Source organism: Capra hircus, chromosome 14 (assembly GCF_001704415.2).
Source record: "Capra hircus breed San Clemente chromosome 14, ASM170441v1, whole genome shotgun sequence".
NCBI lineage: Eukaryota > Metazoa > Chordata > Mammalia > Artiodactyla > Bovidae > Capra > Capra hircus.
The window spans coordinates 73,591,401-73,619,163 of record NC_030821.1 but is presented as its reverse complement, the minus strand read 5'-3'; the positions used below and the strand labels follow the sequence as shown (position 1 = coordinate 73,619,163).

At 48.2% G+C, this 27,763-nt stretch overlaps 1 protein-coding gene across 1 annotated transcript in view; it reads right to left on the bottom strand.

The window, feature by feature from the left end:
- Window positions 1–27,763, bottom strand: part of TG (thyroglobulin) — a 230,691-nt gene that overhangs the window by 135,046 nt on the left and 67,882 nt on the right. The window contains exons 28-35 of the mRNA XM_018058585.1: window positions 22,280–22,345; window positions 20,937–21,017; window positions 20,130–20,267; window positions 18,525–18,701; window positions 17,108–17,219; window positions 14,609–14,688; window positions 13,538–13,681; window positions 5,365–5,427 (exon numbers count right to left, since the gene is read on the bottom strand). Of these exons, the coding sequence (XP_017914074.1) occupies window positions 5,365–5,427; window positions 13,538–13,681; window positions 14,609–14,688; window positions 17,108–17,219; window positions 18,525–18,701; window positions 20,130–20,267; window positions 20,937–21,017; window positions 22,280–22,345 (861 nt within the window). The remainder of the gene's footprint in view (window positions 1–5,364; window positions 5,428–13,537; window positions 13,682–14,608; window positions 14,689–17,107; window positions 17,220–18,524; window positions 18,702–20,129; window positions 20,268–20,936; window positions 21,018–22,279; window positions 22,346–27,763) is intronic.

Genomic DNA, 27,763 nt, shown 5'->3' with positions numbered 1-27,763 from the left:
GGAAAGGAGATTTAAGTTTTATGCAAACATGAGGCAATGTTGGAGTCAGTGCCTGCTCACATGGCCCTTTCAGCCCAAGGACCAGAAGGATGAAGAACTGGAGTGTGTGTGGGTTAACGCATCACCACGCTAGCAGCTACGGCAGGCAGGTGACCGTGCCCCAGGGTCGCTGCAGGACGAAGTTGTTAATAGCTCCCATCCCAGGCTCAAATGACCCCCAGATGAGATCATTAAAGTATAGCGCCCCTGAGATGCAGGCTGTGATGTCCTCCAGACCCGCCTTCAGGAATGAAAGGCTCTTTCCCAGCTGCTGGCAGAGACCCTACTGTCAGACCCCTGCAGGAAGGGTGGCACCCCAGAAGGGCAGCCATATCTATGTGTGACCAGTGTGAGGGTGTAACAAGTTTAAAGGTCATCCCAGCGTCCCCAGAGACCAACTGAGTAAAGCCGCACTGAAGCTCAGGTTCTCTCGCCGTCCTCCTCTTTTCCTCTTCACCCCCTTGATTCCACTTCCTAAAAAATGACCTGCATTCTGATCACCGAGTCTGATTCCTGGGGGACCCAACCAGCAACAGTCAGCATCTTCAGTGGGGAGACTCTGGGTTTGGATCAGATTGGATTTGAATCCCAGCTCTACCATTCATCCATTCATGAATTCTATGACCCTGGGCCTCTCTGACCAACAGTTTCCAAGTCTGTAAAATGGGCATAAGGGTGCACACCTCCTAGGGTAGTTGTGGGGATGAAAATATGGAAGTACTTAGTACTGTGATTGACAGATTAAGTTGCTAGGTACATAATAATGGAAACATTCATGACTTTATAGCTCTGACCTTAACTGGCTATGACTTGGGAGAGTCACTATTTCTCTCTGCCTGTTTCCTCCTCTGTAAAAGGATGGGTTTGGGCTTTGGAATTATTACAGACATTTCTTGAACACCCAGTCTTCCCAGGTTCTGTGCTGAGCCTTGTACTCTTTATTCTACAACACAAGCCTACTAGACTGATATTTCTTATTTTTCACCACCATCCTCACTTTACAGAGGCCAACAGAGGCTTGAGGAGGCTGAGGAATCTGGCCCTGGAGTGCCCAGTGGTTAAGTGATGGGGCAGGATTGGAAGCCGGGTGGACGGACTTCAAAGCCCATGGCCGCACCAGAATGCCCCGATGTTTCCTTCAATCAGACACACACTCCCTGCCAATGCTGGCATTTTTTAGGATCACACAATTCTGTCTCCAGCTTAACGGAAAACATTTGCAGAACAGATCAACTGAATTCCATCAGCCCCTTGGCACAGCCAGGAAAGGATGGAGGCCAAGCAGACAAAGTTGATTGACTACAATCGTGTGTCCCCAAGAAGGACTGTTGGCACAGCCACTTCTATCTCCACCAACCTGGAATTCAGACTTTTTCACTGTTGCTGAGCTCCAGGCTGGGGAAGCTGAGCAGGGCAGACTCTGACCAGGCATCTTCTTCAGCCACACCTCTCACCCTATCAAGCTGCAGCCTCACCGACACCCTTGATCTGCCGGTAGCAACCTGTGTCAAGAGCTGGGGCGTATTTTAAAGGGTGTTTCAAATTCCTCAGGTGAAAGAAACTCAGAGCACAGACACAATTTTCTAAAACTCACATTCTGTGTTTTCCTCTGGCTTGCACTCTAAATACTCCGTTTGTTTCAATGACACCACTAAAAGAAGAGCTTCTGAAATAGTAGATAACAAGCGATCATCCTGGGAATTACCCCTTGAAAGACCCCAGGCTTGGCCTGCAGGGGACGGGGAGATAGTGGCCATCATACAGAAAGGCTCCAATGTCCTGAACATCACTCTGGACTGGTTGTCACAGGTCTTTTAAGAGCCAATGGACCTTTTCTCTTACGAAGAAATAGCATCTTTGCCATTTTGCCTATTTTAAAAAAACATACAATTTTCCCTAGGAGAGTAAAATGGCTCTCGACACACAGATGGCACAATTGTCCTTATTTTCTCAAAGCCTAGCTTGTCCACGCACCATGCATCTCCACCTCAGTCCAAACGGAGAGCGTTTGAGTCATTTTGAAGCTCATTATGGAGGTGGCTCAGGGGTAAAGAATCCACCTGCAGTGCAGGTGACTCGAGTTCAATCCCTGGGTCAGGAAGATGCCCTGGAGGAACAAGCGGCAACCCACTCCAGTATTCTTGCCTGGAGAATCCCATGGACAGAGGAGCCTGGCGGGCTACAGTCCATGGGTCACAAAGAGTTGGATCCGACTGAGAGACTAACGCTTTCACTTTGCTGTCTTCAAACCCGCTAATGTGTTAGAAATCTTCTTTGGAGCAACACAAACCAAGACCCTAGAGTGGTCCCTAGCACACAGAATGTACTCAAGACTGGCCCTGAGGTCACAGGTCACCTTCCTCCATCCACATTAATCCACCCATCACCGCATCAGGATCCCCCTTTCCAAGCAGACGTTGAAGGGGTAGCTTATACACACAACTTCATAACAGAAACAAGGCCAAGACTTTTAAAGGTCTCTGGACAAGCCTGAGATGGGGAAGTTCATCTCTGCCACCCCTTCCAGAAGCTCAAACCAAACATTTTCATCCAACTCTTAGTGGGGCTAATCCCATGGGTTCCGATCCAAGTGTGCTCATGTACCCTAACGGAGCCACGGACTCCTTATTTGAAAAATAGACCTCATGACCATCTCACTTTCTTTTGAGCATGAAATGATTTATGCAATGTTTGGCACTTAATAAATACTTCCTTTTCTCCCTGAATAAAAAGTGCATATAGATGAGGGATTTACATATTCTTGGTGTGTATTTGCATGTGTGTGCACGCACACCATCCATGTCAGCATCACATAGAGGCAAGAGTACCCTGAAGGCAGAATGACGCTCCTGCCTCTGACACATCAAATGAACAAGCTCACACTCTTAATTCCAACCTGGGAGCTCTGTGCACAGGTGGAACATTGGCCCCACACCTCTTCTGCTTTCACACCACACTCATCCAAGACATATTTGAAAATACTGTGACATCTCATTCCACTTTCAAAACATCTACCCAGATCCATAGACTTTGTGTATTCATGAAGAGCGATGTGGAGTTCTACACCTTTTTTCTTTTGTTGGTGATCCAACTCTCAGTGATACAAATCTTACCAAGAACAGACTGGAAGCATTGTAAAATCACCTGAAGCTGTTTATACGTTGATTGCTTCCTATCTAACAGTATACATTTGACATAAGATATCAAAACTTCCTTCATAAATTTAATAAATGATTTCTTAGTGATAGTATTTAAGAATTCTAAGCACGTGATGGAAAAAAAAAACACTTTGATTCACTGCTAGCAAGTATGAAACTACAAACAAGGGTTTGGGACTAATTTGGCAATATAGACCTAGAGTTTTAAAATCTAGAGTTTTCAAGCCCAGTAATTCTGCTTCAGAGAAGGTACTCCCACCACCACCAGGAAATGATCTGGACATTGCAAAGAGCTTTATGCACAAAGGGATTCTTGTGATATTTTCATGGTGATGAGGAGTCAAAAACAATCAAATGCCCAGAAATAGAGGAATGAGTTAGTGAACTGCATGACAGTCACGGCTGACACTGTTCTCTTTGTTCTTAGTCACCAGAGTGGGAGCACTTTAGGGGTAACAGCTTGATCGAATGAATGAATGAATCTATACACGCATGCACGAATGGTCAGCACACCTACAACAGTTTTGAAATCTACGCATGATGCAATATTAGGTAAAAACAAAACATGAAGAGAGATTACAGCTACTTTTCACACTCACAAAAAATCTAGAGAGATTAGGAAATAAACCAAAGTATTAACTGACACGGAGTAAATTCTGAATAATCCTGTGATTTTTTTTTTCCCCTTCTGTATTCTGGCAGGTTTGCATTTTTCTGTAATTAACAAATAGGAAGATACAACCTGCCTTTAGAGGTTGGTGTGATGATCAAATTAGACATGAAATCTGTAAGTGCTTAGACATTGATATTCGGAATAGAACGCTCAGGGGGAAAAAAGTATACACAAAGTCAGCTCTTTTCACTGAGTGAAGGAAGTGACGACATGGTTGAGGACATTTGTACTCTCAGCCCAGCCTTGACTAAAAACGATCCCTCCCACACGAGCCACTTTCTGTCCCTTCAGCCAGGGCTGTAATGACACACGTCTAGCGCCCCTCAGACATCGTGTCACCGGACGGGAATCATGAGAGCCTCGCGCTTCCTGACTAAGCAGAGGCAGAAGCTGGAGGCGCAGTAAGGCCCACGCTGAGCTGCCTGCTCCCATCCTGCCCCACCCGGCGCCCAGCGCCCCACACTTCCCACTGCCCGGGCAGCACATGGGGCCAGCAGTGGCGGGCACGGGGCCAGGTGTGGGAGGGACATCAGCCTCAGCCTGCCCGTGCTCCTGGGCTCGGGGCCAGTGCCCGGCCTCAGAGGTCACTGTGCCACTCGGGGGCACCCGGGGCTCTGAGCGCCAACTCCTCTGCACATAGAAGAGCTGACTCCTTTCACTTTGGGCCCAAACACCACGGCTTCCGACACAGTCCCAGGGTTGTGCAGGCCTCGTCACCACGCCACACGCTGAAAGCAAACCTTAGAACGAAATCAGGAGTGCCAGGAAACCCCCTACATGCGGACCTTCAAGCTGCAGACTTTCAAAGATGTAAACGTCCGTGCGAACGCCCAATCACGTAAGCTAGTTCACGCGCCTGGCGTACATGGTCAGGTGCGTGCATCCTCTACAAGCGGCAGTTTGTGTACTTTACTGTACAGAACTGCACAGAGCACAGTGATGCAGTATCTTTATTTCCAGCCCAAGATGTCCAGAAACAGGAGCAAAGGCAGCGGTGAAATAGCTGGCACTGCTGAGACGCACCAGCTGTAGCGCTGGACTACTATACTTTTCAAGGTAGTGGACTGTAAGGTTAAACACGTTTCACTTTTTGTGTTTGTTTCGTATGCATTATTTGTGCAAAAAGCATTATAAACCTATTATAGTACACTACTGTATAGCCCACTGTGTTAGCTGGGGACCTAGGCTAACTTTGTCAGACTCGAACACGCTCTTGGGATGGAACTCATACACGTGTGGCGGACTTATTGTACTGGGCTCCTGTCCCACCCGGCCTCTGCTTGGCTGCGTTGCTTCACCGTCATTTAACCATTCCAAGTTTCCTCATCTAGGAAATGGCTGTGGTGCTTGTATTTGCCCTTTCCATGCATGTGTCTAACCGAGAGGAGCTTGAGGTCAGAAACGTGATGGGTTCCCGTGAGCTATAAACTCTTGGACAGAAGCGAGGAGAAAGTCAGCCTCACACAGGAGAGACAAATAAGACCAAGGACTCACCATTCTCCTCGAGGGCAGGCAGAGCCACCGAAGGGCAAAAACTGGGAGTGTCACTTTGAGAATCTGAAAAGAAGACAAAGACGGCCTTTTAGCCCTTTGTGACTCTTTGGATCATTGAGCCCCAAAGGCAGGAACAGTGGTCTTACTTGGTGGCACAAAGTCGTGCGTGGAAGGCAAGACAGTGTGCCCAGCGCCTGGTCCCACTCCTGTGTGGTCAGGACGGGGTGGGTTGAGATGAAGGAACATCCTAACAACTCAGGGGCTTAAAGCAACCAAGGGCCTGCTGAAGATACTGAGGGCTCTCCTCTGTGTCAACCCCCTTCAAGCCCTAGGCAAGGGGAGGTTCCATCACACCCCTGCCTCCCAGACGCTGCAGCAGGGAAAAGACAAGGCTACCCCTGCTCTCACAGCTTTGCCTATGAGTAACACATAGCACTTATTTTCACACCATTTGCCAAAGCCAGAGGTGCAAAAGTACAGACCAGCCATGTTCCAGAGAGTGGTCACCTAGAGATGCGTGGTGAACAAGGGAAATATCCACTATCGCTGCTTAGCTGACTCACTTAGGGGAAGCACTTAGCCCCTCTGGGCCTCAGTTTCCACATCTGTACAATGGGGATGACACAGCCTACGCTGAGAATTGCGTGTGAGCATGACAGGAGGTAGTATCGGGCCAGGCACAGGGTGAAGGCCACAAGACGGCAGCTCTTCATGGCAGGCAGCGTGGCAGGTGGACAGAACCTGGAGTAGGTGGGCAGACAGGCCCGGGCTCCAACCTCCATGTGCCTCTCAGAAGCAGGGCAAATGGACAAGTGATCTGGCTTCTTCTATCCCCAGCTTTGGGCACTGGTATGAGGCGATGATGTTGGAATTAAACGAGAAACTGCACACATCCAGGAGCTGCCCATCAGTGCTAACTGCCCCCTCCCCTGCCTCTCCTCTTGCTGAACAGATCACAGTCCTCAAAGCCACAACATCCTTTTCTCCCAACGGCCCAGACCAGGAGTGCAGCCAGACCTTCTCCCTCTCTGAGCTACAGTGCAGCATGGTCAGCAGTCAAGGGTCATGGGTGAGGCTCAGGGTCAAGGGTCAGGAACCCAGGGTGAGCTTCCTTGTCCTCAGCTTCCCTGTCTGTAAAATGGGAGTAATGAGAGTATCTCATTTAGGGCTCTGAGGCTTAGATGAGTTAGTATATGTGACGCTTCAGGCATACAGTAAGCACTCAATAAATGCTGGCCACTATTTACTCTTAATATCGCCCTTTTAGGGACTTCTTGGCAGTCTAGTGGTTAAGACTCTGAGCTTCCAACACAGGGGCTGTGGGTTCCATGCCTGGCTTCCCCAGCCCACAAAGATCACACATGCCTTGGGGCATGGCCAAAAGAAAAAAATAAAATAAAGTAAAATAAAATTTAAAATTTCAGCACTACTGAAATTGTAGGTGAAGCAAAATTAAAAAAAAAAAAATCAGTCTTTCATAGGAACGCATCCTTGTCATTGATGCTCAGGCTTGTCTGCCTCCACAAAAGCCTCGAGTCAGAGTCATGTTCCATCTGGGCCCCAGAGCCCCGGTTTGGGTCCCCTGCCATCCCATCTCCTCCTCTGCCTCCTGACTTAGGTCAGACACGCCGTGACCCAGCCTCCATTAGTTCTAGAGCCTCAGTTATCATGTGTCCATCCTGCTTGGCTCCATCTGCCTATAAGCAGCTGCTCCCGGTCATCATTCTAGAGCCTGGTTCCCAGCCTTCAGAGGACATTGGAATCCCCTGGCGGGCTTGGTGACCCACACTGTGTGAGCTTCACGCCCAGAGTGTCTGGTCCAGCAGGTGTGGGCTGGGGCCCAAGATCCAGCATTTCTAATAAGTTCCCAGGTGATGCTGACCCTGTTGGTCCACGGATTCACTCTGAGGGTCACTGAGCCAAGGCTTCCGTCACCCAGCATCCTGTGAGCTCCTCACACAAAACTCAGAACCACCCGCCACCCTCCATGGTACCCAAGGGGCCAGTGTATTCATTTAAATGTCCATCTTTGCTTTCTCAGAGCAAAGATCCTGAGAGTCAGCACACTCCAGAGAACAATTATTTGACGGATCTGTAACAAGGGCATTCAGACATCCACCCTCTTGGGCCCAGTGATTCTCCTTCTGGAAGTCTGTCTGGAAATTCAAAGCAAGCTCAGTTTGTGAAGGAAAGATTTATACAGCATAATGAATGGCCAGAAACTCTGTATATCCAAGGCTCTGAGAACAGTTAGGCAAGCTGTCCACAGGGAGAATTACCATATGCACATCCAGGCATTTATCACCCAGATCTGCTGCAATTGCCTTACTCTTTCTCAGCCCCAACAGTGCTTCCTGACAGGGTGCTGTCAACCCTCTAGGTGGGACCTTCTTCAGTGTACAGGAATAGCTGAACCCTGAGAGTTCTCAGCTTCCCTGGGCCCCCTGGGGCACTGAAAATCTCAACAGCCTCGTTCCCTGGGGGCCCTCCTACAGAGAATTGCACTGTGCAACTTTAAGCCAGTTGCTCAGTTAATTCATGCTTGTTAAGCAAGAGGATGGTAACCCTTCTTGCTTCTTCCCAACTCTGCTTTCAGCGACATCAAGCTGGTGGCCTGAAATGGGCTGCAGCCGGGGTATTTACACCACAGAAAGTGGCAACCACGACCCCTCGCCCTGCACCTGCCCAGCTCTCCCTAATTGTAACACATTTGCCAGCAGACCAGAAAATGGGGGTAAGGAGAGACCCCACCTCATCACGTCATTAGGGGACTAAATAAGACACTGCCTGCCAAACACTAGCCTAGCCAAGGAGCCGACAGGGCACTAAGCAAATGGCAGATGCTTGTGCTGCGATGTGAGTGATGCTGAGGAATGAATTAGACAGTAAACTCTCCTACGTGCGGTGGTTTCTATGTGGGCTGCAGAGAGGCATAATTAGAAGAGCCGGTCACTTCCTTTCCAAGTCATTCCTGTGTCTAGAATATCTATCTACAGGGTCCAAGTGCATTTGTTTAGCAGAAGAAGAGAGGAAGTGGGAGGCTTCTATTGGTTTTTTTTAGAAGCCGTGTTTGACTTTGTAAACAAACCAAAGACCCTGCCCCACTTGCAGGCCACACGTGGCTGCAAGAGGTAGGAGAAGGGGGTGGTGGGGGGTTGAACAGCAGCTCAGCTCCCTTCTGAGAGCAGCCAGTGGGTACCGGAGACCCAGAGGCGCCCCCTTCCAGGCAGCCCGGAGCCTCAAGGCAGCTGGACCACAGAGCAGCCTCTTCCCCTTCCATTCCCACCATGGCTGCTAAGACACTTCCTCTTTGAGTACTGCCGCCCTGACCGGAAGGGGCTGCAAACAGCTTCATTTGCATCCACAGTCACTCAGCCTGGGCCTCTGGGTTCTGTGCTCAGATCCCTGGAACTTTCTGTTCACTCTGGACAACAGTGAGAAGTCACAGGGCTCTCTGGGCGGCCCCTCTGGGTGCTCGCTGCTCTAGGTTTGTGCCTCTCTCCCGGCTCCTAGGAACCTGACTTCCATTTTTGTTCTGAGAACACAGCTCAGTACCAGGGTCGTGTTGCCTGCGTGCAGGTCTCTGGGGGTCCGGGGGTTGCAGGGCAGGACCATGCCCATCCTACCCACTGTCCCTGCACCCTCCACCCGACACGCCTTCATCTCCACCCAGATTCCTCCTGGAGTGGCTCTGGCGCGATCCCTTGTGGAACAACGTTTCTTGCTCCCCTTTTGGGCTCCAGAAGTCCCCTTGCATCTCCCCACAGTAAGACATGCCAGAGGGCTGAGTTGTTCTCTGGGACAGAAGGAGTAATTACTCCTGATGACGGGCTAGGAGAGCACCAGCCCCACAGTGGTCCTAGCGAACGCGGGGAGGGCACTGCAGAAGTGTTTCTGGCATCACCAAGTGCCTGACAAATGTTCCTTCTCTCACGTCTGCCTCCCAGGCCTGGCTCGACCCTTTGGGGAAGGACCTTCTATCGCTGGTGCTTCCAGGGTGTTTGACGTGTAGCAGGGGCTTCCCTAGAGGCTCAGATGGTAAAGACTCCACCTGCAATGCAGGAGACCCAGGCTTGATCTCCGGGTTGGGAAGATCCCCTGAAGGAGGGTATGACAACACACTCCAGTATTATTGCTGGAGAATCCCATGGACAGAGGGGCCTGGCGGGCTACAGCCCATGGGGTTGCAAAGAGTCAGACACAATGAGTGTCAGAACACATTATTATTATATTAGGAGCTCAACAAATGGCCCTTCCTTTCCCCTTCTTCTGTCCAGATCTTTAGGTACAGGCCCCAGGTTACGCTTTTTGCGTCTGGTTCTCAGCCCAGAGTCAAGTCAGGAGTCCATGCTCATCACTCAACATAGATGGCAGTAGGGAAGGCATGCTTTATGTCTATCTAAGTCACTATGCGCCGATGTATGTATGAAAGTGAACGCGGCTCAGTCGTGTCTGACTCACTGCGGCCCCATAAACTGGAGCCTGCCAGGCTCCTCTGCCCATGGAATTCTCCCAGTCAGAACACTGGAGTAGGTAGCCATCCCTTCTCCAGGGGTTTTTCCCAACTCAGGGATCAAAGCCAGGTCTCCTACATTGCAAGCAGATTCTTTACCGTCTGAGCCACCAGGGAATATGTATGCGTGTGTCTATACATGTGTGGACGTATGTATCTACCTGTCCATCATCTGTTTATTTATCTATCTGCCCATCAATCCATCATCTATCTTTGTATCGATCTAGCCATCCATCTGTCCTCTCTCTCTCTGGGTTTGGGTTTCTGCCCTGAGGTCCCTGACCACGCTCCCTGCCTCCCTGTGCACCCCTCTGGTCTCTGCCTCTCTGAGTTTCACGACATGGTCCCCCCCCGAGCAGTATCTCAGGAGGAATCTCACTCTTCCCTGAAGTACCTGCTCTCAGAGTGCTCAAGGTCATGACCCCTCCCCCTCCGAAACCATAGATGGCAGAATGCTACACGACCAAGCCATGGATTTGAAGCCAGGGCAAAATCTACTACAGAAATTCTTTGCAAGAATTCCTGTGTAAAACCCATGTTTCCTGTGCCCATGCTGACTGAGAGGTCGCCCTTCAGGCTCAGGACCCTCTGCGCAGCCTCGCTGCTCCTGCAGGGCCCCTTCTTCCTGTGACTGTGCGTGACTGTCTAATACGAAGACGAGGATGGGGAGAAAGTAATGACAACGGCAGCTTGTTTGTTGGGTTTTCCAGAGTTGCACTGGGGCAGTTTTATCTACAACAGAAAGCAGAATACAAGGCCATACTAAGGTGCAGAATCCAGAAGATAACTGACTGTTTTGGTTCAAACTATATCAGAAATCAAAAGGTGACTTTGTACTGGATCAGTGTGACCGAACTACGAGAACAGTCTAATTAGTGGAACCAGTTTCCTTGAATAATATTCCTTTTCTCTGCCTGGGCCTTAGGAGGAGATCATTCATCGTCTTAAGATCTACCCCACCACCCGCTTCTGATGAAGATGACTTAAAGGAGAAAGATGGACTGGCGAGAACCTGGTTTTGCTCGGATGGGAGCCATGGGTCACACCAGGTCACCAAAACTCTGTGTCAGCCAGCCCTCTTTCTTCCACTCTTTTGAAATTGGAGATGCAGAGCCACGCACACCAGAATGGCCTTGAGCCATGTACATCTCAGGGTGTTTTTCAGCCAGGGACCCTGAGAAACTGATGTTATTGTGGCATTTTAAAATCTTTCACCCCACTCCCCCAAGCACTGAAAACAGGCAGTGTGCAGTGTGGAAACCGGCCTGCGAGGGTGGCTCCAGGCCAGCAGACCAGAACCTACAGGGAGTGGTCCCTGAAGCATGAAAGAGGGCTTGCAGGAGGCTGTCGGTAATGGATCCCCACCTCTCGGAAGCAGAGCTAGTTTCTTGTTCCTGTATTCCTACAACACCTTATGCATGTCTGTTCTGGTCCCGAGTCTAGGACACTACAGTTAATCACATACGCCCACGACCTCCTTAGTAGGATGTGAGCATCTATAATAAGAAAAATGACTACATCTTATTAATTTCACATTTCCTATTGCCTAGCGCAATGTATGACTCAGTATGGACACTCAAAAGAGTTTCAAAACTTCTAAACTCATGATATGACCGATCCAGCACTAGAATGGCTTATTTAGTTATAGTCTGCAATTGCCCCTTAGGGTTTCCCAGGTGCCTCAGTGGTAAAGAATCCACAAGAGATGTGGTTTGGATCCCTGAGTCAGGAAGATCCCCTGGAGAAGGAAATGGCAACCCACTCCAGTATTCTCACTTGGGAAAACTCAAGGACAGAGGAGCCTAGCAGGCTACAGTCCACAGGGCCACAAGGAGTTGGACACAACTGAGCAATTAAACAGCAACAACGTCAATTATTCCTTAAGTGGAGCATCTGGAGGATAGGAATCATATCATATTCATACTCAGCCATTACATCATAGTGAATATGTCACGTAGCTGAATATAGCTATATCATTTGGTTATACAGTTGGTTATTTGGACCTGATTCTTTTTGACAAAGTCCAACAATCCTGAGTCCAAATTCCGTCATTTGCCTGCTATGACTTTGGGAAAGTGACTTAGCCTCCATGGACCTCTGTTTCCTCATCTAACAGTGGTTGTAAGGATTAGATGGGATAACACTTGTACAGTGCTTGCATTCAGCCAGGCACACACACAAGAAGATTCCAAAGAACAGAGGCTGGATTTAGAAAACCAGAGACCCCAGAGGTACGGCTGATGCTCGGTCAATGCCCTGGTCAGAACTCCTGAGTCCTCAGCCTGATCCTGTGAAATATATGTCGTAAAAAGTTAATAGTCTCTGCAGTCAGATAAAAAGAACAGAACAGATGGAAAAGAGTTGGGACAATAACCACCTTGAATACTTTTCCTGGCCGACTCCTGCCAAGATGTTGTAACACTCTGGTTTGATTCCCATATTTCTGAACACATGAATTATGTCTTAGCTTCTTTTTACCCAGCCCTTCCCTGCGCAATGGAAAGATGAAAAATGACACTTTCCAGCCTTTGGTAGGTAGGGTGAGGAGATGGGAAGAGGCGTGAGGAGATGGGAAGAAGAGTGAGAGGATGGATGGGCAAGGAGGCATTGAGCGGTGAGAGTTCAGTTCTGAAGGCCCTAAACACGCAGAGCTGGCTTTGGATCTCCTGCGGAGCCACCAACCTAGGCAAGTGTTCATGCCCCAGCCTCTGTGAGCTGGTTAAAGTCTCCTCTACATGGCACATTACCCCTCCTCCCCTCATGGAAACCCAGAGCTTCCCCAGTGGCTCAGCGGTAAAGAATCCACCCGCAATACAGGAGCTACAGGAGACACGGGCTTGATCCCTGGGTGGGGAAGATCCCCTGGAGAAGGGCATGGGAACCCACCCCAGTATTCTTGCCTATGGAATCCCATGGATAGAGGCGCCTTCTGGGCTGCAGTCCATGGGGTTGCAAAGAGTCGGACCCAAATGAGCAATTTAGCACACATGCATAGAAACCCACTGAGGCTATTTTATCATACAGTCCTAGTGTTTTTCTTAAAACACTTCAAGATGTTAAGATAAAATAAAAGTCATAAATAGAGTGAACTCAGAACACAGGATGCTCAAGAAGGGAGCAAAGAGGATTCCACTCAGCCTGGTAACAACCAACTCCAAAAATACCTGCTCTGCAGTGACAAAATGTCTCGGGATTAGTAATCTCATGTTTAAGTGTCAAGGACCAGATTCCACCAAGGAGCCTGATCCCAGGTCTCTAGGGTTGAACATTCTGGAACATGTAGCCAACCTGCCATTGGTTTCATTTATTAGTTTATTAGTCAGTTTTATTTTTTCAATTTCTTAGTCAATTGCCTCTATGGCCAGTTGACTTGAGCTGGGGGAAAACCAGCCAGACAGTGCGTCTAGACAGTTTCACATCCAATAGCTCATGGGCTGTGGAAGACCCACCAGGCACAGCATGAAAAGGGGAAGAGAGAAGTTTGGAGTCGTCAGAGCTGGGTTTGTGACCTGACTCTGCTTCCTGCTGGCTATGTCGCTTGGGTCAAATAACTTCCACTTTCTGCACCATACTCTCTTCATCTTAAAATGGAAGAAATAATGTCCACTCCCCAGGGGCACTGAGCAATAATTGTGTAGCTGTTCAGGGCAGGTCACTTACCAGGCTTCTGGTACCATCCGAAGGGGTAGGTGCGGACCTCAGTGTCTGGGGAGCCACAGTCCATAATGCGCCAGACCCCTCCATATTCCTCACTGCACGTCTGAAGGCCCAAGCTGTTCAGAGTTAGGCATGTCACCTCTCCTCCTGGAGCAAAAAGTAACCAGGACCAGGGAAATGATCATGACGGGAGATTCTAAGTGAATGAGAGAAATTCTTCAAACTCATCCTTCAGCAGACATGTGGGGTGAAGCGCCCTATTCCAGGGATGATCTTAGCCACTGATGAAAACCCTGCTACCTTAGTGAGTTTCTCATCTAAGAACACTGTGGTGGGGGCAACACACACTTGTCAAGCATCCTTCATGTGCCCAGAGCTGTGCTAAGGCTCTGTACGCATCATACTGCTCATCCTCACAGGAGCCTATGAGGAGGCTAGCACTGGTATCTCTATTTACAGATGAGGAAACTGAGACTCAGAGAGACTCAGTGGCTCATCCAGGATCATTCGTCTAGCATGTGACAGAATCAAGTTTCAAATGCAGATCATCTGAAGGGATTCCAAGCTCAGCCCACCAAGCTACCTGACCCAGGTCTTGAAAAGCAAGCAGAAGACAGTTCAGTGAGCCATGGCAGGAAGGCTACTTGGGTCAGGCGGAAGTGCAGCGTCCAGCTGACTGGGTACTGGACCGGCAGCCCTGTCCCAGCTACCACATTTACCAGCCACCTGCCCCTTCTCAAGCCCCCACGAGGTGATGCTGTGGATTAGGTCAGACCATAGACGTGAACAGGGCTTCCCTGGTGGCTCAGATGGTAAAGGATCCACCTGCCTGCCAACGCAGGAGATGCGAGTTTGATCCCTGGGCAGGAAGTTCCCCTGGAGAAGGAGACAGCAACCCACTCCAGTATCCTTGCCTGGGAAATCCCACGGACAGAGGAGCCTGGTGGGCGATAGACCATGGGGTCACAAAAGAGTCAGACACAACTTAGCGACTAAACAGCAACATGGATGTGAACATGTTTCTAGACTGCAAAGTGCTGGGTGCTTTACAGAAGGAGTTGTTATCACCATTACCTTTTAACTGAGAAACGTTCAGAAAGCCAAAGCCGGTGCAGCACGGGTCCATGTCACACAGTCGCTCACATTCGAAGAAGCTGGCGGAAGAGGAGAAAGAGGAGGCCTTAAGGTTTGTGCTGGACGGGATCCTCGAGGTGGGGTGACTTGCTGTCATTCTGGGGGCCTGCTCTCTGTGACAACTCTTCCCTGAGTCCAGGCACACAAGCTCTGCTCCTTGTGTCTCCAGACACACCCAGCACCAGGGCCAGGGAGACCCCTGTTTTCCACCCTCCCTTTCTTCCCCACTCCCATCAGCATGGGCAGTGCCCAGCGAGATATCTTTTATCATCTTTTAATCTCCATTTTTGAAAGCCAATCTTAAATGCGAGCAGCAGGGCATAGTTTCATATATTAACAACACTTTGTAGATCCATAGTTCATAGAGCAATGACTCTCAAATTCTAACTTCTACAGGGAGAACTTAGTTGAAATTCACATTCGTGAGCACCCTGTAAACGCTGATTCGGGAGGTCCAGGGTAGGACCCAGGACTGCAGGTTGTAAGAAGCCCTCCTGGTGATTCTGATAGGTGAGATTCACAGACTAGCGGAGAGAAACACTAGTCACGTTCAATGACAACAACTAAGTTATAGCTAATTATATCAATAACAAAATATACTTTTAAAATTTTCTTTTTTTTTCAGCTGCACAGTGTAGCATGTGGGATCTTGGTTCCCCGACCAGCAATCGAATCCATGCCCCTTGCCTTGGGAGTGCAAAGTCTCAACCACTGCATCACCAGGGAGGTCCCACATGATACATTTTTAAATAAAAAATTAGATAAAAGTCCTTATATGCCTCTGACCCTATAAAAAGTTCCGCTTACTCTCCGGGTTCTGAATGCAGCAGGGAGACTTTGCTAATCAAGTTTATTTCAATGCTTGAAAATTTGTGTTAATTGATTAAAAAAAAAAAACAAACAAACACGGGTTAAGTTCCCCTTTTGCATCAGCTGACCTTAGGTTCAGGGCTAAATGTTGTGTTGATTATTGAGTTCTAGAAAAACATCTATTTCTGCTTTATTGACTATGCCAAAGCCTTTGACTGTGTGGATCATAATAAACTGTGGATTTTCTGAAAGAGATGGAAATACCAGACCACCTAACCTGCCTCTTGAGAAATCTGTATGCAGGTCAGGAAGCAATAGTTAGAACTGGACATGGAACAACAGACTGGTTCCAAATAGGAAAAGGAGTACGTCAAGGCTGTATATTGTCACCCTGCTTATTTAACTTCTATGCAGAGTACATCATGAGAAACGCTGGGCTGGAAGAAACACAAGCTGGAATCAAGATTGCTAGGAGAAATATCAATAACCTCAGATATGCAGATGACACCACCCTTATGGCAGAAAGTGAAGAGGAACTAAAAAGCCTCTTGATGAAAGTGAAACAGGAGAGTGAAAAAGTTGGCTTAAAGCTCAACATTCAGAAAACGAAGATCATGGCATCTGGTCCCATCACTTCATGGGAAATAGATGGGGAAACAGTAGAAACAGTGTGAGACTTTATTTTTGGGGGCTCCAAAATCACTGCAGATGGTGACTGCAGCCATGAAATTAAAAGACGCTTACTCTTTGGAAGAAAAGTTATGACCAACCTAGATTGTATATTCAAAAGCAGAGACATTACTTTGCCGACTAAGGTCCATCTAGTCAAGGCTATGGTTTTTCCTGTGGTCATGTATGGATGTGAGAGTTGGACTGTGAAGAAGGCTGAGCGCCAAATAATTGATGCTTTTGAACTGTGGTGTTGGAGAAGACTCTTGAGAGTCCCTTGGACTGCAAGGAGATCTAACCAGTCCATTCTGATTTCTTTGGAAGGAATGATGCGAAAGCTGAAGCTCCAGTATTTTGGACACCTCGTGCGAAGAGTTGACTCATTGGAAAAGACTCTGATGCTGGGAGAGATTGGGGGCAGGAGGAGAAGGGGATGACCCAGGATGAGATGGCTGGATGGCATCACGGACTCGATGGACCTGAGTCTGAGTGAACTCCGGGAGATGGTGATGGACAGGGAGGCCTGGCGTGCTGCGATTCATGGGGTCGCAAAGAGTCGGACACGACTGAGTGACTGAACTGAACTGAACTGACCTTAGGTTCAGGGCTAAATGTTGTGTTGATTATTAGTTGCTGACCTTAGCCACCTTAGTCAATAAAGTGAATAATGAAAGTCCCTCAGTCGTGTCAGACTCTTTGTGACCCCATGGACTGTATAGTTCTCTAGGCCAGAATACTGGAGTGGATAGCCTTTCCCTTCTCCAGGGGATCTTCCCAACCCAGGGATAGAGCCCAGGTCTCCCGCATGTTGCCTATTTATTACTTTTTCACCCTTTGCTTTGTGTTTTGCAGTTTTTCATGCTTGTGTCTTTAACTGATATTATATTACCTTCTTTATGAAAATAGAAGGGTCTTCATAATAAGTATTGTAGAGGGCAGGGATGAACGGAAGTAGCTTACCCACTGGAAATGGATTTGTCAGACATAGGCACTTTGTTTCTAATGGAAATCCCCGTCAGCTTCTGGAATGGTAGGCGAGTGTAAAAATTCTTCACTCTGTCTTGCAGCACAACTACACAGAGGAAGAAAGACATCTTATAATTTAAGGGGAGATGCACTGTAACCAGAAAAATACTTCTGTAGGGGACAAAGCATACAAACCCATATTGAGAGCTTCTGATTAAAGGTAACATATTAAACCCATAGACTTACTCTCTGTTCTCTCCCCAAATCTCACTAAAATCACACTAAAGGAATTTTTATAAAGGCATATACCCACAAGGCAAAAGAGAATAGGAGATCAGACAGAGCGACAAATTTTGGATGCTAGAAAAAATACAGAGGAGGAAAAATTGACCTCATAAACCGAAGAAGGCTGAATTCTTGACTTTTCTGTGGGAAGAAGCAACCCTATACACCTGGGCCTTCCCAGGTGGCTCACTGGTAAAGAATCTGCCTGCCAATGTAGGAGACGCAGGAGACAAGGGTTCAATCCCAGGGTCAGGAAGATCCTTGGAACAGGAAATGGCAACACTCTTAGCATATTGTCTTGGAAAATCCCATGGACAGAGGAGTCTGGCAAGCTACAGTCCGTGTGTGCTAAGTTGCTTCAGTCGTGTCCGATGCTATGTGAGCCTGTGGATTGTAGCCCGCCAGGCTCCTCTGTCCATGGGAGTCTCCAGGCAAGAATACTGGAGTGGGTTGCCATTCCCTTCTTCGGGGGATCTTCCCAACGAAGGGATCGAAGCCAGGTCTTCTGCACTGCAGACAGATTCTTTACCATCCAAGCCACCAAGCAAGTCCACAGAGATGTGAGGGCTTCCCCAAAGGGCAACCCAACCAGGTCATCCTACAAAGAAAGCCAAGGTCAACACGCTCCCACCACATACTCAGAGCTTCCCAGTCAGCTTCTGGGCCCCTCTCTTATTACACTGAAGTGGAAAACCAAGGGTCACCAGGTACCTGAGAAAGGCTTCCAGCAAAGAAGACAGAACAGCAAGTGGAAGATCACAGCACCGCAGAAGAAGTGAAAACTGAGCAAGGTGAATCCCTCTCCCCAGAGTATCACTGATGTTCCCAGAGGGTAAAATCAACTTCTGTCTTGTTGAAGCCACAGCTGTCGGGATTGTCTCTGATAAACATCCAATGGGAATTCCAACTGCTATACACAATAACATGATTTCTAAGAGCAGTGGAGTCCAGAGCAAGCATCTTCTCTCTGGTCAATCTGATACATTTCTAAATGCCTCTGCATCTCTACAAGAAGACTGGGTAACTTTCCTTAGAAGAGAAGAAGAGCTGATCAGGATATTTCTAAAACCACAGAGTCAGCAGCCCACTGAAAATGCAGTTTGGGATGATCCGACCAAGCGTTCACCTTTTTTCCTGTAGAGGGCACTTGGCCTTCGGGGCAGGATCAGCCTGCAGCCCTTGGGACTGGACTCCAGGGTATCGTCACACACCTGGGCCTCTGGGTAGAGGGTGCAGGTGAAGTACAAGGGTTCACTGTCCATTACCTCTGCCAGCTGACAGAAAGGGGGCTCTCCAACACAGCCTACAGGCAAGACAGAAGTTGGGTGTTAGTTCCTGGGAGGGAGGCTGTCAGGGGAGGGTTATCCCTGCAGGATCTTCAGAGGAAATGCCCTGTGGGGATTTCCTCCCAGGAAGGGCTGAGGCCCAAGTCAGTAGAGGCTGTCCAGTCTGGAAGGCTCAAGAAAAATACCAGGGTTCTGCCAGCTGGAAAACAGGGAGTCCAGGTGGCTCTGAACAAAGGCAGAGCCAGGAGGGTCAGGGGTCAGCTGTAAACTCAGCAATATGGGAGGAGAGAGGGTGAAATTCCATTGAGTCTGCCCGGGACCATCTCAGAGGCAGTCAGGGTCTCAGACTACAGACCATAGGATGTAAAACCTGGTGACGTTGTGAACAGCCTCCCCTGCCCCCACTCTCATGTCCAACTTTGCTCTGGTACATGTGAGCTCCTTGAGAGGGAGGGCTATGACTGATTCACTTTTTATTTTCTCATCCCCAAGGTCAAACACAGAGCCTAGAACACAGCACATACTCAACACAGGACACACCTATGGGTAGAGAATAGATGGATGGATGGATGGATGGATTGTTGGATGGATAGATGGATGGATGGATGGATGGATTGTTGCATAGATGGATAAATGGATGGATAGATGAATGGATGGATGGATTGTTGGATAGATGGATGGATGGATGGATAGATTGTTGGATAGATGGATAAATGGATGGATGGATAGGTGGATGGATGGATAGATGGATGGATGGATGGATTGTCGGATAGATGGATGGATGGATGGATGGATTGTTGGACAGATGGATAAATGGATGGATGGATAGGTGGATGGATGGATAGATGGATGGATGGATGGATTGTTGGATGGATGGATAGATAGGTGGATGGATGGATGGATTGTTGGATAGATGGATGGATGGATGGATTGTTGGATAGATGGATGGATGGATGGATGGATAGATTGCTGGACAGATGGATAAATGGATGGATGGATAGGTGGATGGATGGATGGATGGATGGATGGATGGACTGTTGGATGGACTGTTGGATGGATGGATGGATAGGTAGATGGATGGATGGATTGTTGGATAGATAGATGCATGGATGGATTAATAGACGGATGGGTGGATGGATTAATAGATGAACTGCTAGATAGATGGATGGATTGTTGGATAAATGGATGGATGGACTGTTGGACAGATGGATGGATGGATGGATTGTTGGATGATTGGATGATAGGTTCTGGGAGAAGAGCAGATACTTACTGCACAATTAGCTTCTGAAGATGTGGTTATGTTCTGTCTTCTGTATCACTCATGACAGTAATACTGAAGTGATCTCTGAGTTTGATCTTGTCTGTGTCTCAAGAGTTGTTAAACTAGGCCTTTGTTGCCTGACCACAGGATGGAGAAGAAGGCGGATGAGGGCTAAGATACTCACGAGAAAGGCACCACAGGTTTGCCTGCTGAAGTGAAAATAAGTGTTTGAAAAGCCAGTGTTGCTGGCTGGGCAGGGATAGGTTTCGATCGACGATGACCTGGATAAGGTCCACAGGGGAGAAAAGACCTGTTGTCAAATCTGAAAAAGAAAGGGCGAGTCAACTTCCTTTGGCTTTATCTCATGGCCAATCTGTCTGTCTGTCTGTCTGTCTCTCTCTTTCTGACTCTTTCTCTCTCACATATGCATGTGCGTGCGCGTGCACACACACACACACACACACACACTTGCAGGCTCAATGACCCCAGAGCCAGTTTGGAATCAATATGGCTGGGAGTCTGGTAAGGCAAGAAAATTTCAGAAGGTCCCAGAAAGTCCTAAAAATTATGGAGTTGCAAAATATCAGAATCTTTGTTGGGGAGTAAACTTGGGAGCCATCTGGCTCAACTTTTCACTAAGGCAAGACTCTTGCTCACGATATTTCTGGCTGATCTCCCTGCAGACTCATGTGACTTGTCTGTCCTGACCGCAGCAGCCCACCCCACAGTTAGGAAGTCGAGGAGTCAAATCTGCCTCTTTGTAAATGTGAACAACTGATATGCCGTCTGTCTTCCCAAGCCATGTAGAATTTCTATCTTCTTCCCAAATGGCAGCCTTCACCTGTGAAGACAGCTCTCAGCTCTGCTCAGCCCCAGACTTGAAAGTTCCAGCTTACCCATCATGGGTCCATTCACAGATCAGACCCTTGGCATCACCATCTTGTCTCCACAGCCAGACCCCCAAGTATATCAAGAAGTTTGGGGTGGGTACCTGTTTCTGATGGAGATGCTGGCCTTGGTTCCATGCCTCTTCTGCATCCCATAGACTCAGGTCGAGACCCCATGTCAGAATCTAGGAGAGAAAAAGAGATTATTGTTCTAATATTCAGAAGGAAAGGGGAGGTATTCTTCTAGTCAATAAATGATAATGACAATGTGAGAAATCGTCATGGTCCACAGCCAGGGCCCCCAGTAAGATCTGAAAAACTCCAGTGGCATAGTTTTGCATTATTTGGCTTTTTATGGAACATCAACAAACTTCTCCATAAGGGAACTATTATTGTCCTTGATGCTGAAATTATCAACATTTGCAAAAATCCTCCAGAGTTAACAGAGTATGTTCATAAACATTGGTCTTCCCAAGACTCCATGATAAGGAGTAAGATTTCCATTTTACTCTTGAGGAAACTGAGACTCAGGGACTTGAAATAACTTATTCCAGAACAGGCAGGTGGAGAGTAAATGAAATGGGATTCAAAAGAGTTAAATAAACTCCCAAGTCAGTAACAGGTCTTCCATGATGGGGGAACTGGGTTTGGGGTGGGCCTTGGGAGGCTTCTGTTTAGTGGGGCAAATGTCCTGGGGAGAAGCAAGTCCTTAATTTTCCACCAGCTAGCAAGTTATTTAAAAGAATTTCATTTTTTTTAATTGAAGTACAGTTATATACAATATTATAAAAGTTGTTCATGCTCAATCACTCAGTCATGCCCAACTCTTTGTGATCCCATGAACTGTAGCCCACAAGGCTCCTCTGTCCATTGAATTCTCCAGCAAGACTACTGGAGTGGGCTGTCATTTCCTTCTCCAGGGGATCTTCCCAACCCAGGGATCAAATCCCTGTCTCCTGCATTGGCAGATGGATGCTTTACTGGTTTGTTTGTCCTCCTTTGAGTTTGTGAACATTGACCAAGTGCCTACTCAGAGCCAGGGACTGTGAAAGGCATGTGGGGTGAGTCTAACATGATGAGAGAGATGCCCGAGCCCCCAGGAGGGAGGCACCTGGGTCTGAATCCCCCAGGAGAAAAGCCTCCTATAGGGTGTGGTGTCCTCAGAGCCCCCATCCTACTGACAGGGACACCTTGTGGTCAATGAATTCGATCTCACAGGACCCAGTGCTTACTTCATCCCTCCTTGGCTTTCCACTTTCCATTTTTGTTTGACACTTTGGTGTCTGCTGAGAATTGAGGCCCTTCTCTCCACACAGCGTACTCACTTGGACAGTAAATCTCTACATTTTCTTTCAGGGGAGCAGAGTGCCCCTTGAATGAGAAGTAGGGCCACATGGCCTCCTGTGATGGGTGTTCTGCTCACCACCCTCCCCACCACAGAGCTCACCTTTCCAGAGATAAACCTGCTGGAAGCTGGTCAAGGTGTCCTGGGTTCCTTCCAGGGGGGTCAGACCTGCAAAGAAGATGTTTATTTGTATGAGCTCGAGTGTGCTTGTTCCTACTTGGGACTCACCATGACCGCAACTGCCTCACCACCCCGACACTGAGGCCCCTCCTGAGCCTGACACTCTGTTTCCCATGCGAGGTGCATCCCAAAGTCTTCTTGGGGCTCTCTTCCAGCGGCTAGTACAAAATCAAAGTTGACCAGAGTATAGCTGTTAGCATAACTGATGCCATCTTGGGCCCATGCAGTTCCTCCTATTCTTCCATTGAAGCCTAGGACTGTCCAGGGTGGTAAATAACTTCTCTGTCGTCAAGGGCTTTGTAGTTAATACATATCGTTTAACAGTTGTTGGGCTTTCCAGGTGGCTCTGGTGGCAGAATCTGCATGGCAATGTAGGAGACGCAGGTTTGATTTCTAGGTCAGAAAGATCCCCTAGAGAAGGAAAATGGCCATCCACTCTAATATTCTTGCCTGAAAAATTCTGTAGACAAGAGGGGCCTGGAGGACTATACAGTTCATGGGGTTGCAAAGAGTCGGACATGACTGAGCAGCTGCACACACACACACAATTGTTAGGTCCAGGTGGCCTCTGTGCTCTGGTAGCCTCCAAACAATGACGAAGACCTTAGCTGATGTATTCCCAGCACCCATGAGACTAGCTACCATTCACAAATCTTGACTTAGGAATGCATGCCTTGTTCCTAAGCACATACCTCTATTTGCTTTTGTTGTTCGGTCAGTCTCTTAGTCATGTCTGACTGTTTGCAATGCTAAGGACTACAGCCCACCCAGGCTCCTCTGTCCATGGGATTCCCACAGCAAGAATATTGGAGTGGGCTGCCAATTCCTCCTCCAGGGGATCTTCCTGGGCCAGGAATTGAACCCGAGTCTCCTACACAGGCAGGCAGATTCTTTACCACTGAGCCGCCAAGGATATACTCCTATGTGTGTGTGCGCGCAGTCCAACTCTTTGGGACCCTAGATTAATTATAAATCATCCCAGGGGCTCCTCAACAGTGCAGAGTGTAGCTACTAATGGTTCTAGATCACTGGTATTGGATCCTCATCCAACCCTCTGAGTAAGTTACCCTGTAATAAATTGACCCATTGATTATTTGGAGCTGCCTGCCTCATTTCCCACTGTCAAGATACCTTCTCAGTTCAGTGGGCACTTTTCCTTCCCTCTGTCCTCACCAGACCCCACGTGTCTTTCTTAGGGCACCAAAGGGACTACAAGGGGAAGGGCCATGGTGCTGTGACACGTAGCATCACTTAAGGAACTGTGGATTGGTTTAAAGAGACCAGAACTTAAAGACGAGTCAACAGTTGTATTCACTTCCCATTTCACTTAAGTCCTCTGAGACTCTCACCTCATTGGCAACCAAGGATAGTATTTGTGAGGCTGGGAATTTCTATCTTCAGTCTCATGCTTGACCATAATTTTCCAGCTCCTTACATATACTTCCAAAGGCTGATAATTGAGCCTTGTTGCTCTTTTTCTCACCAACACCTAGCATAACCTCTGGTATAGAACCAGTGTTCAGCACATTCACGAATGCAAAGAGGAATGAGTAAGGAAAACAAAGCAGTCAGTGGTTTTCAGAGCCCACCAAGTAAACACAGAGCCTCACTGCACAAGCACAAGAAGGCTGGCCATGGGACTACTTTTTCTACCGCAAACTTCTGATCCTGCAATCCATTCCTCAAAGCCTCTCCAGTTCTATATTGTTGTTGGTGAGAAGGTACAGAGAACAGAAGCAAACACGATTCCTCCTTTCCCTGGCTAATGGTTTACATTGCCCAGACATCGTTCCATGCCTTCCACAAGAACAGTTAAAACTTCCCCATTACATAAACAGGCCTGCAGACTCTGATGCATGTAATCTGCTCTCTCTGTAATCAAGGCTGCAGGAATACACACACATTTAGAATGGTGGAAGTTTGGCATGGAGCCTGATTCTTGAGGGTTAGTGGGTGTTATGTGATCTTAATTGACTTCAAGACACTTCTGCAGAGACCCTGTGCTGCATCTGAGGTGGTTAAGCTTGACTCTAAAAACCTGGAAGTGTTGTTGTTCAGTTGCTGAGTCAAGTCCAACTCTGCGATCCCATGGACTGCAGCACGTCAGGCTTCCCTGTTTTTCACTATCTCCTGGAGTTTGCTCAGACTCATATCCATTGAGTCAGTGATGCCATCCAACCATTTCATCCTCTGTCACTTCCTTCCCCTCCTGCTGTCAATCTTTCCCAGCATCAAGGCCTTTTCCAATGAGTTAGCTCTTCGTATCAGGTGGCCAAAGCATTGGAGCTTCAGCTTCAGTCCTTCCAATGAATATTCAGGGTTGATTTTCTTTAGGATTGACTGAACTGAGGCTGGGCAGGATCCTAACCTGGAAAGCCCAGGTTTCAGAGTCTACCTTTTCCTGGGCATTTTCTCTTCCCTGTATTATTCTCCCCCCATGTCTCTACTTCTATTCCTTGTCCTTCCTACATAAACTACACTCCTGAACCCTCGTCTCAGGCTCTGCTTGGTGCTAATGATGGCTACTGTAAAGAACTAATAGGGCCATCCCATGTGCAGGTATCCACCATACATCCACTCCAGAGTCATCCAGTGATAACAGGGGCATGTGAGTTCCTCTCTCTCAGCCCCCAGCATCCCAAGAAAATGATAATCATTTATACAAGACAGAATCCCATGAAGAGAATGCCAGCCAGTGAGCTGAGCCTCACCATGAACCAACAAAATGAAGCTTTGGGATTATAGAACAAACCCAGGAGTACTTCTACCAAGGTCTATTTTTCCCATCAAAATTTTAATCCATGTGGGCATTAAAGAATGTTTAATCTATTTTTTTATATTCATTTGCACTACAAGATATTGTCAGAAATGAGAGCTTAGAGATTACTAAGCCATTTTTCTTAGAAACAAGATCAGTCTAGCCAACACCAAATAGTTGAAAATGTCCAGAGATGTCCTTTGGGAATTTAGGAGAGGCAGACTCTGAGTGGATTCCTCTATCGAAACACATGTCAACCCAGGCACAAAGGTTAAAGCTGGTGACGGGAAAGAGAAACCTTACAACCAGAGAAAAGTGCCGATAAGACGGCTTCCAGGGATTTGCGGGGTTGTCTGTTTGGAGATGTGTTTGTTCGTTCTGGGTAATATCAGTCTACCCTAAACTCCTCTGGAGCCAGAAAGGGTTGGTTGGCTTAACAGAAGAGGAGACACATCCCTCAGCTCTCTCCCAAATGAGCCTACTCACCAAATTCTCCTTCCTCTGTTTTGCTACCTTTTACATCATCCAGGTAGGTGGGGGGTCTGGGAAACGGTTCCTGAGAATTTACTTTGGAAGTCTACAGTGATTCCTCACTTGGAAATGCCATACCTATTGTGTACTGATGTCTGGATGAAAACCCCATTTTAATACCCTGTTTCATACATAAAATTGTGCTATGGTGGCGTGCTTATAGTTGTGCTTACAGTTGCTAAGTTGCATTCAACTCTTGCAACCCCATGGACTGTAGCCCTCCAGGCTCCTCTGTCCATGGGATTCCCCAGGCAAGAGTACCGAGTGGGGTGCCATTTCCTCCTCCAGGGGATCTTCCCAACCCAGGGATCGAACCTGAGTCTCCTGCACTGGCAAAGCAGTCCCTGCATTGCAGGCAAACTCTTCACTGAGCCACCAGGGAAGCCCAAAATTGTGCTACAGAGCATTAAAAAAAAAAAAAAAGAGCAAAGACATGCTAAGGGGGATTCTCTGTCCAGGGATCTGTCATCAGTCCCTAAGACAGGCAAATAGGAAGCCCACTACACTTTAATAATGCCCCTATCAGTCACCCCAACTAGCCTGTGAGCCCCTTAAGAGCAGAAACCACTCTCCCCATCTCAGTGATCCAACTGCCTGGCTGGGCTCCTCACAGCCAGCTGCTTCTCAAGACGAGAGGCAGATGGGTAAGCTCAGCAACTCCCCTCCCCACGCTGCCCTGCACCCCCAACTCAGCACGGCAGCGCAGGCTCGACCCTCCGCCTCTCCTGCACCTTTTGTTCCCTTTCCCCCACAGTCCTTCAGAATCTTGAAGGACAGCCTGCTGGTAGCTGACGGTCATCACCCTGCAGGCACCCAGTGGCTGCAGGACAGCGGCCCCAGAGAGACAGCCAGGCAGCAAAAGTTTCAGTTACCAGGCTCCTTCGCTTGCTGCTGTCATAGGAAGATCCCACTGAGGCACTTCCTGCTTCCAGCCAAGGAGATGCAGGGCCATCTCAGCAGACAGTGAGTGCTGCCCCTGACGACTCTGATCCCCGAAGCTGGAGTTGAAGCCCTAGCCACAGCGGTTAATGCAAAGATAGCTTCTTGAAATGTGACATGTCACAGCTCTGAACCTCACTCCCATGAGCAAAAGTGTAATACAATCTCACGCTCCTGCCTCAGATGGCCTCGGTCTCACCAGGCTGTCAAACACGGATCAACTGAGCTGATGGAAAATGCTTTGTAAAATGCAACACGGATACTGACGTGCTTACTATTTGAATTTGGGGTGTTGCATTCACTAACACTTTCTAAGTAAATGCTCATTCTCCACAAATCAGATCACCTGCCAAAGCAGGTCCTCAGCGTACCTGTGAGCTGACCGATGAGAGTGGATGTCCGAACCAGACGTCCCGTGGAGCGCCTCTGTTGGACGTGCAGGTGGGGGACCAGGGACTTGGGGTTCAGAAAACCACACCTTAAAATTCAGCCTGTAGTGCATGTTAGTAATCCTCCGTCAATGGGATTTTCCCAGCAAGAATACTGGAGTGGGTAACCATTTCTTCCTCCAGAAGATCCTCCCGACCCAGAGACCAAACCCCATTTTCCTGCATCTGCGGCATTGGCAGGAGGATTCTTTACCACTGAGCCACCTGGGAAGCCCTGCTTCACTGTGTAAAATATTAAAAAGCACACCCCTATTTTGCAGATGAAAACCCTGAGGTTTGGGGGGTGTTACGTGATTTGAACAAGGTCATGGAACTGATCGGGGAGGAGGAAGCAGGATTCAGCTGCAATGTTTTCAGTGCAAACCACAGCTCCAGCGTCTCCAGTATCTACCCAGTGCCCGTCTGGGCAGTACTCCGAGGGCTTCACATGCATTCTTCCTAGGATGCTCCCAACCTCCCCAAGCATCAGAAATCACCACAAAACTCATTTTATAATTAGAAAAACCAAGACACAGAGAGATCATACAATGAGCAGGCATTCACATTGGGATTTGCCTCCCAGGTCTGATTCCAGAGTCTGTATTTTAGTGAGCATCTAGCCATTTGCTAAATGGAAGGAAGAGGCTGGCCCTCAACCACCTCTGGGATGGATAGAGTCCCTCTTTATTGCCCCTACCCCCTCTCACGTTCTCCCAATCCAGTCTACCCTGTTTCCATCAGCTGTTCAGA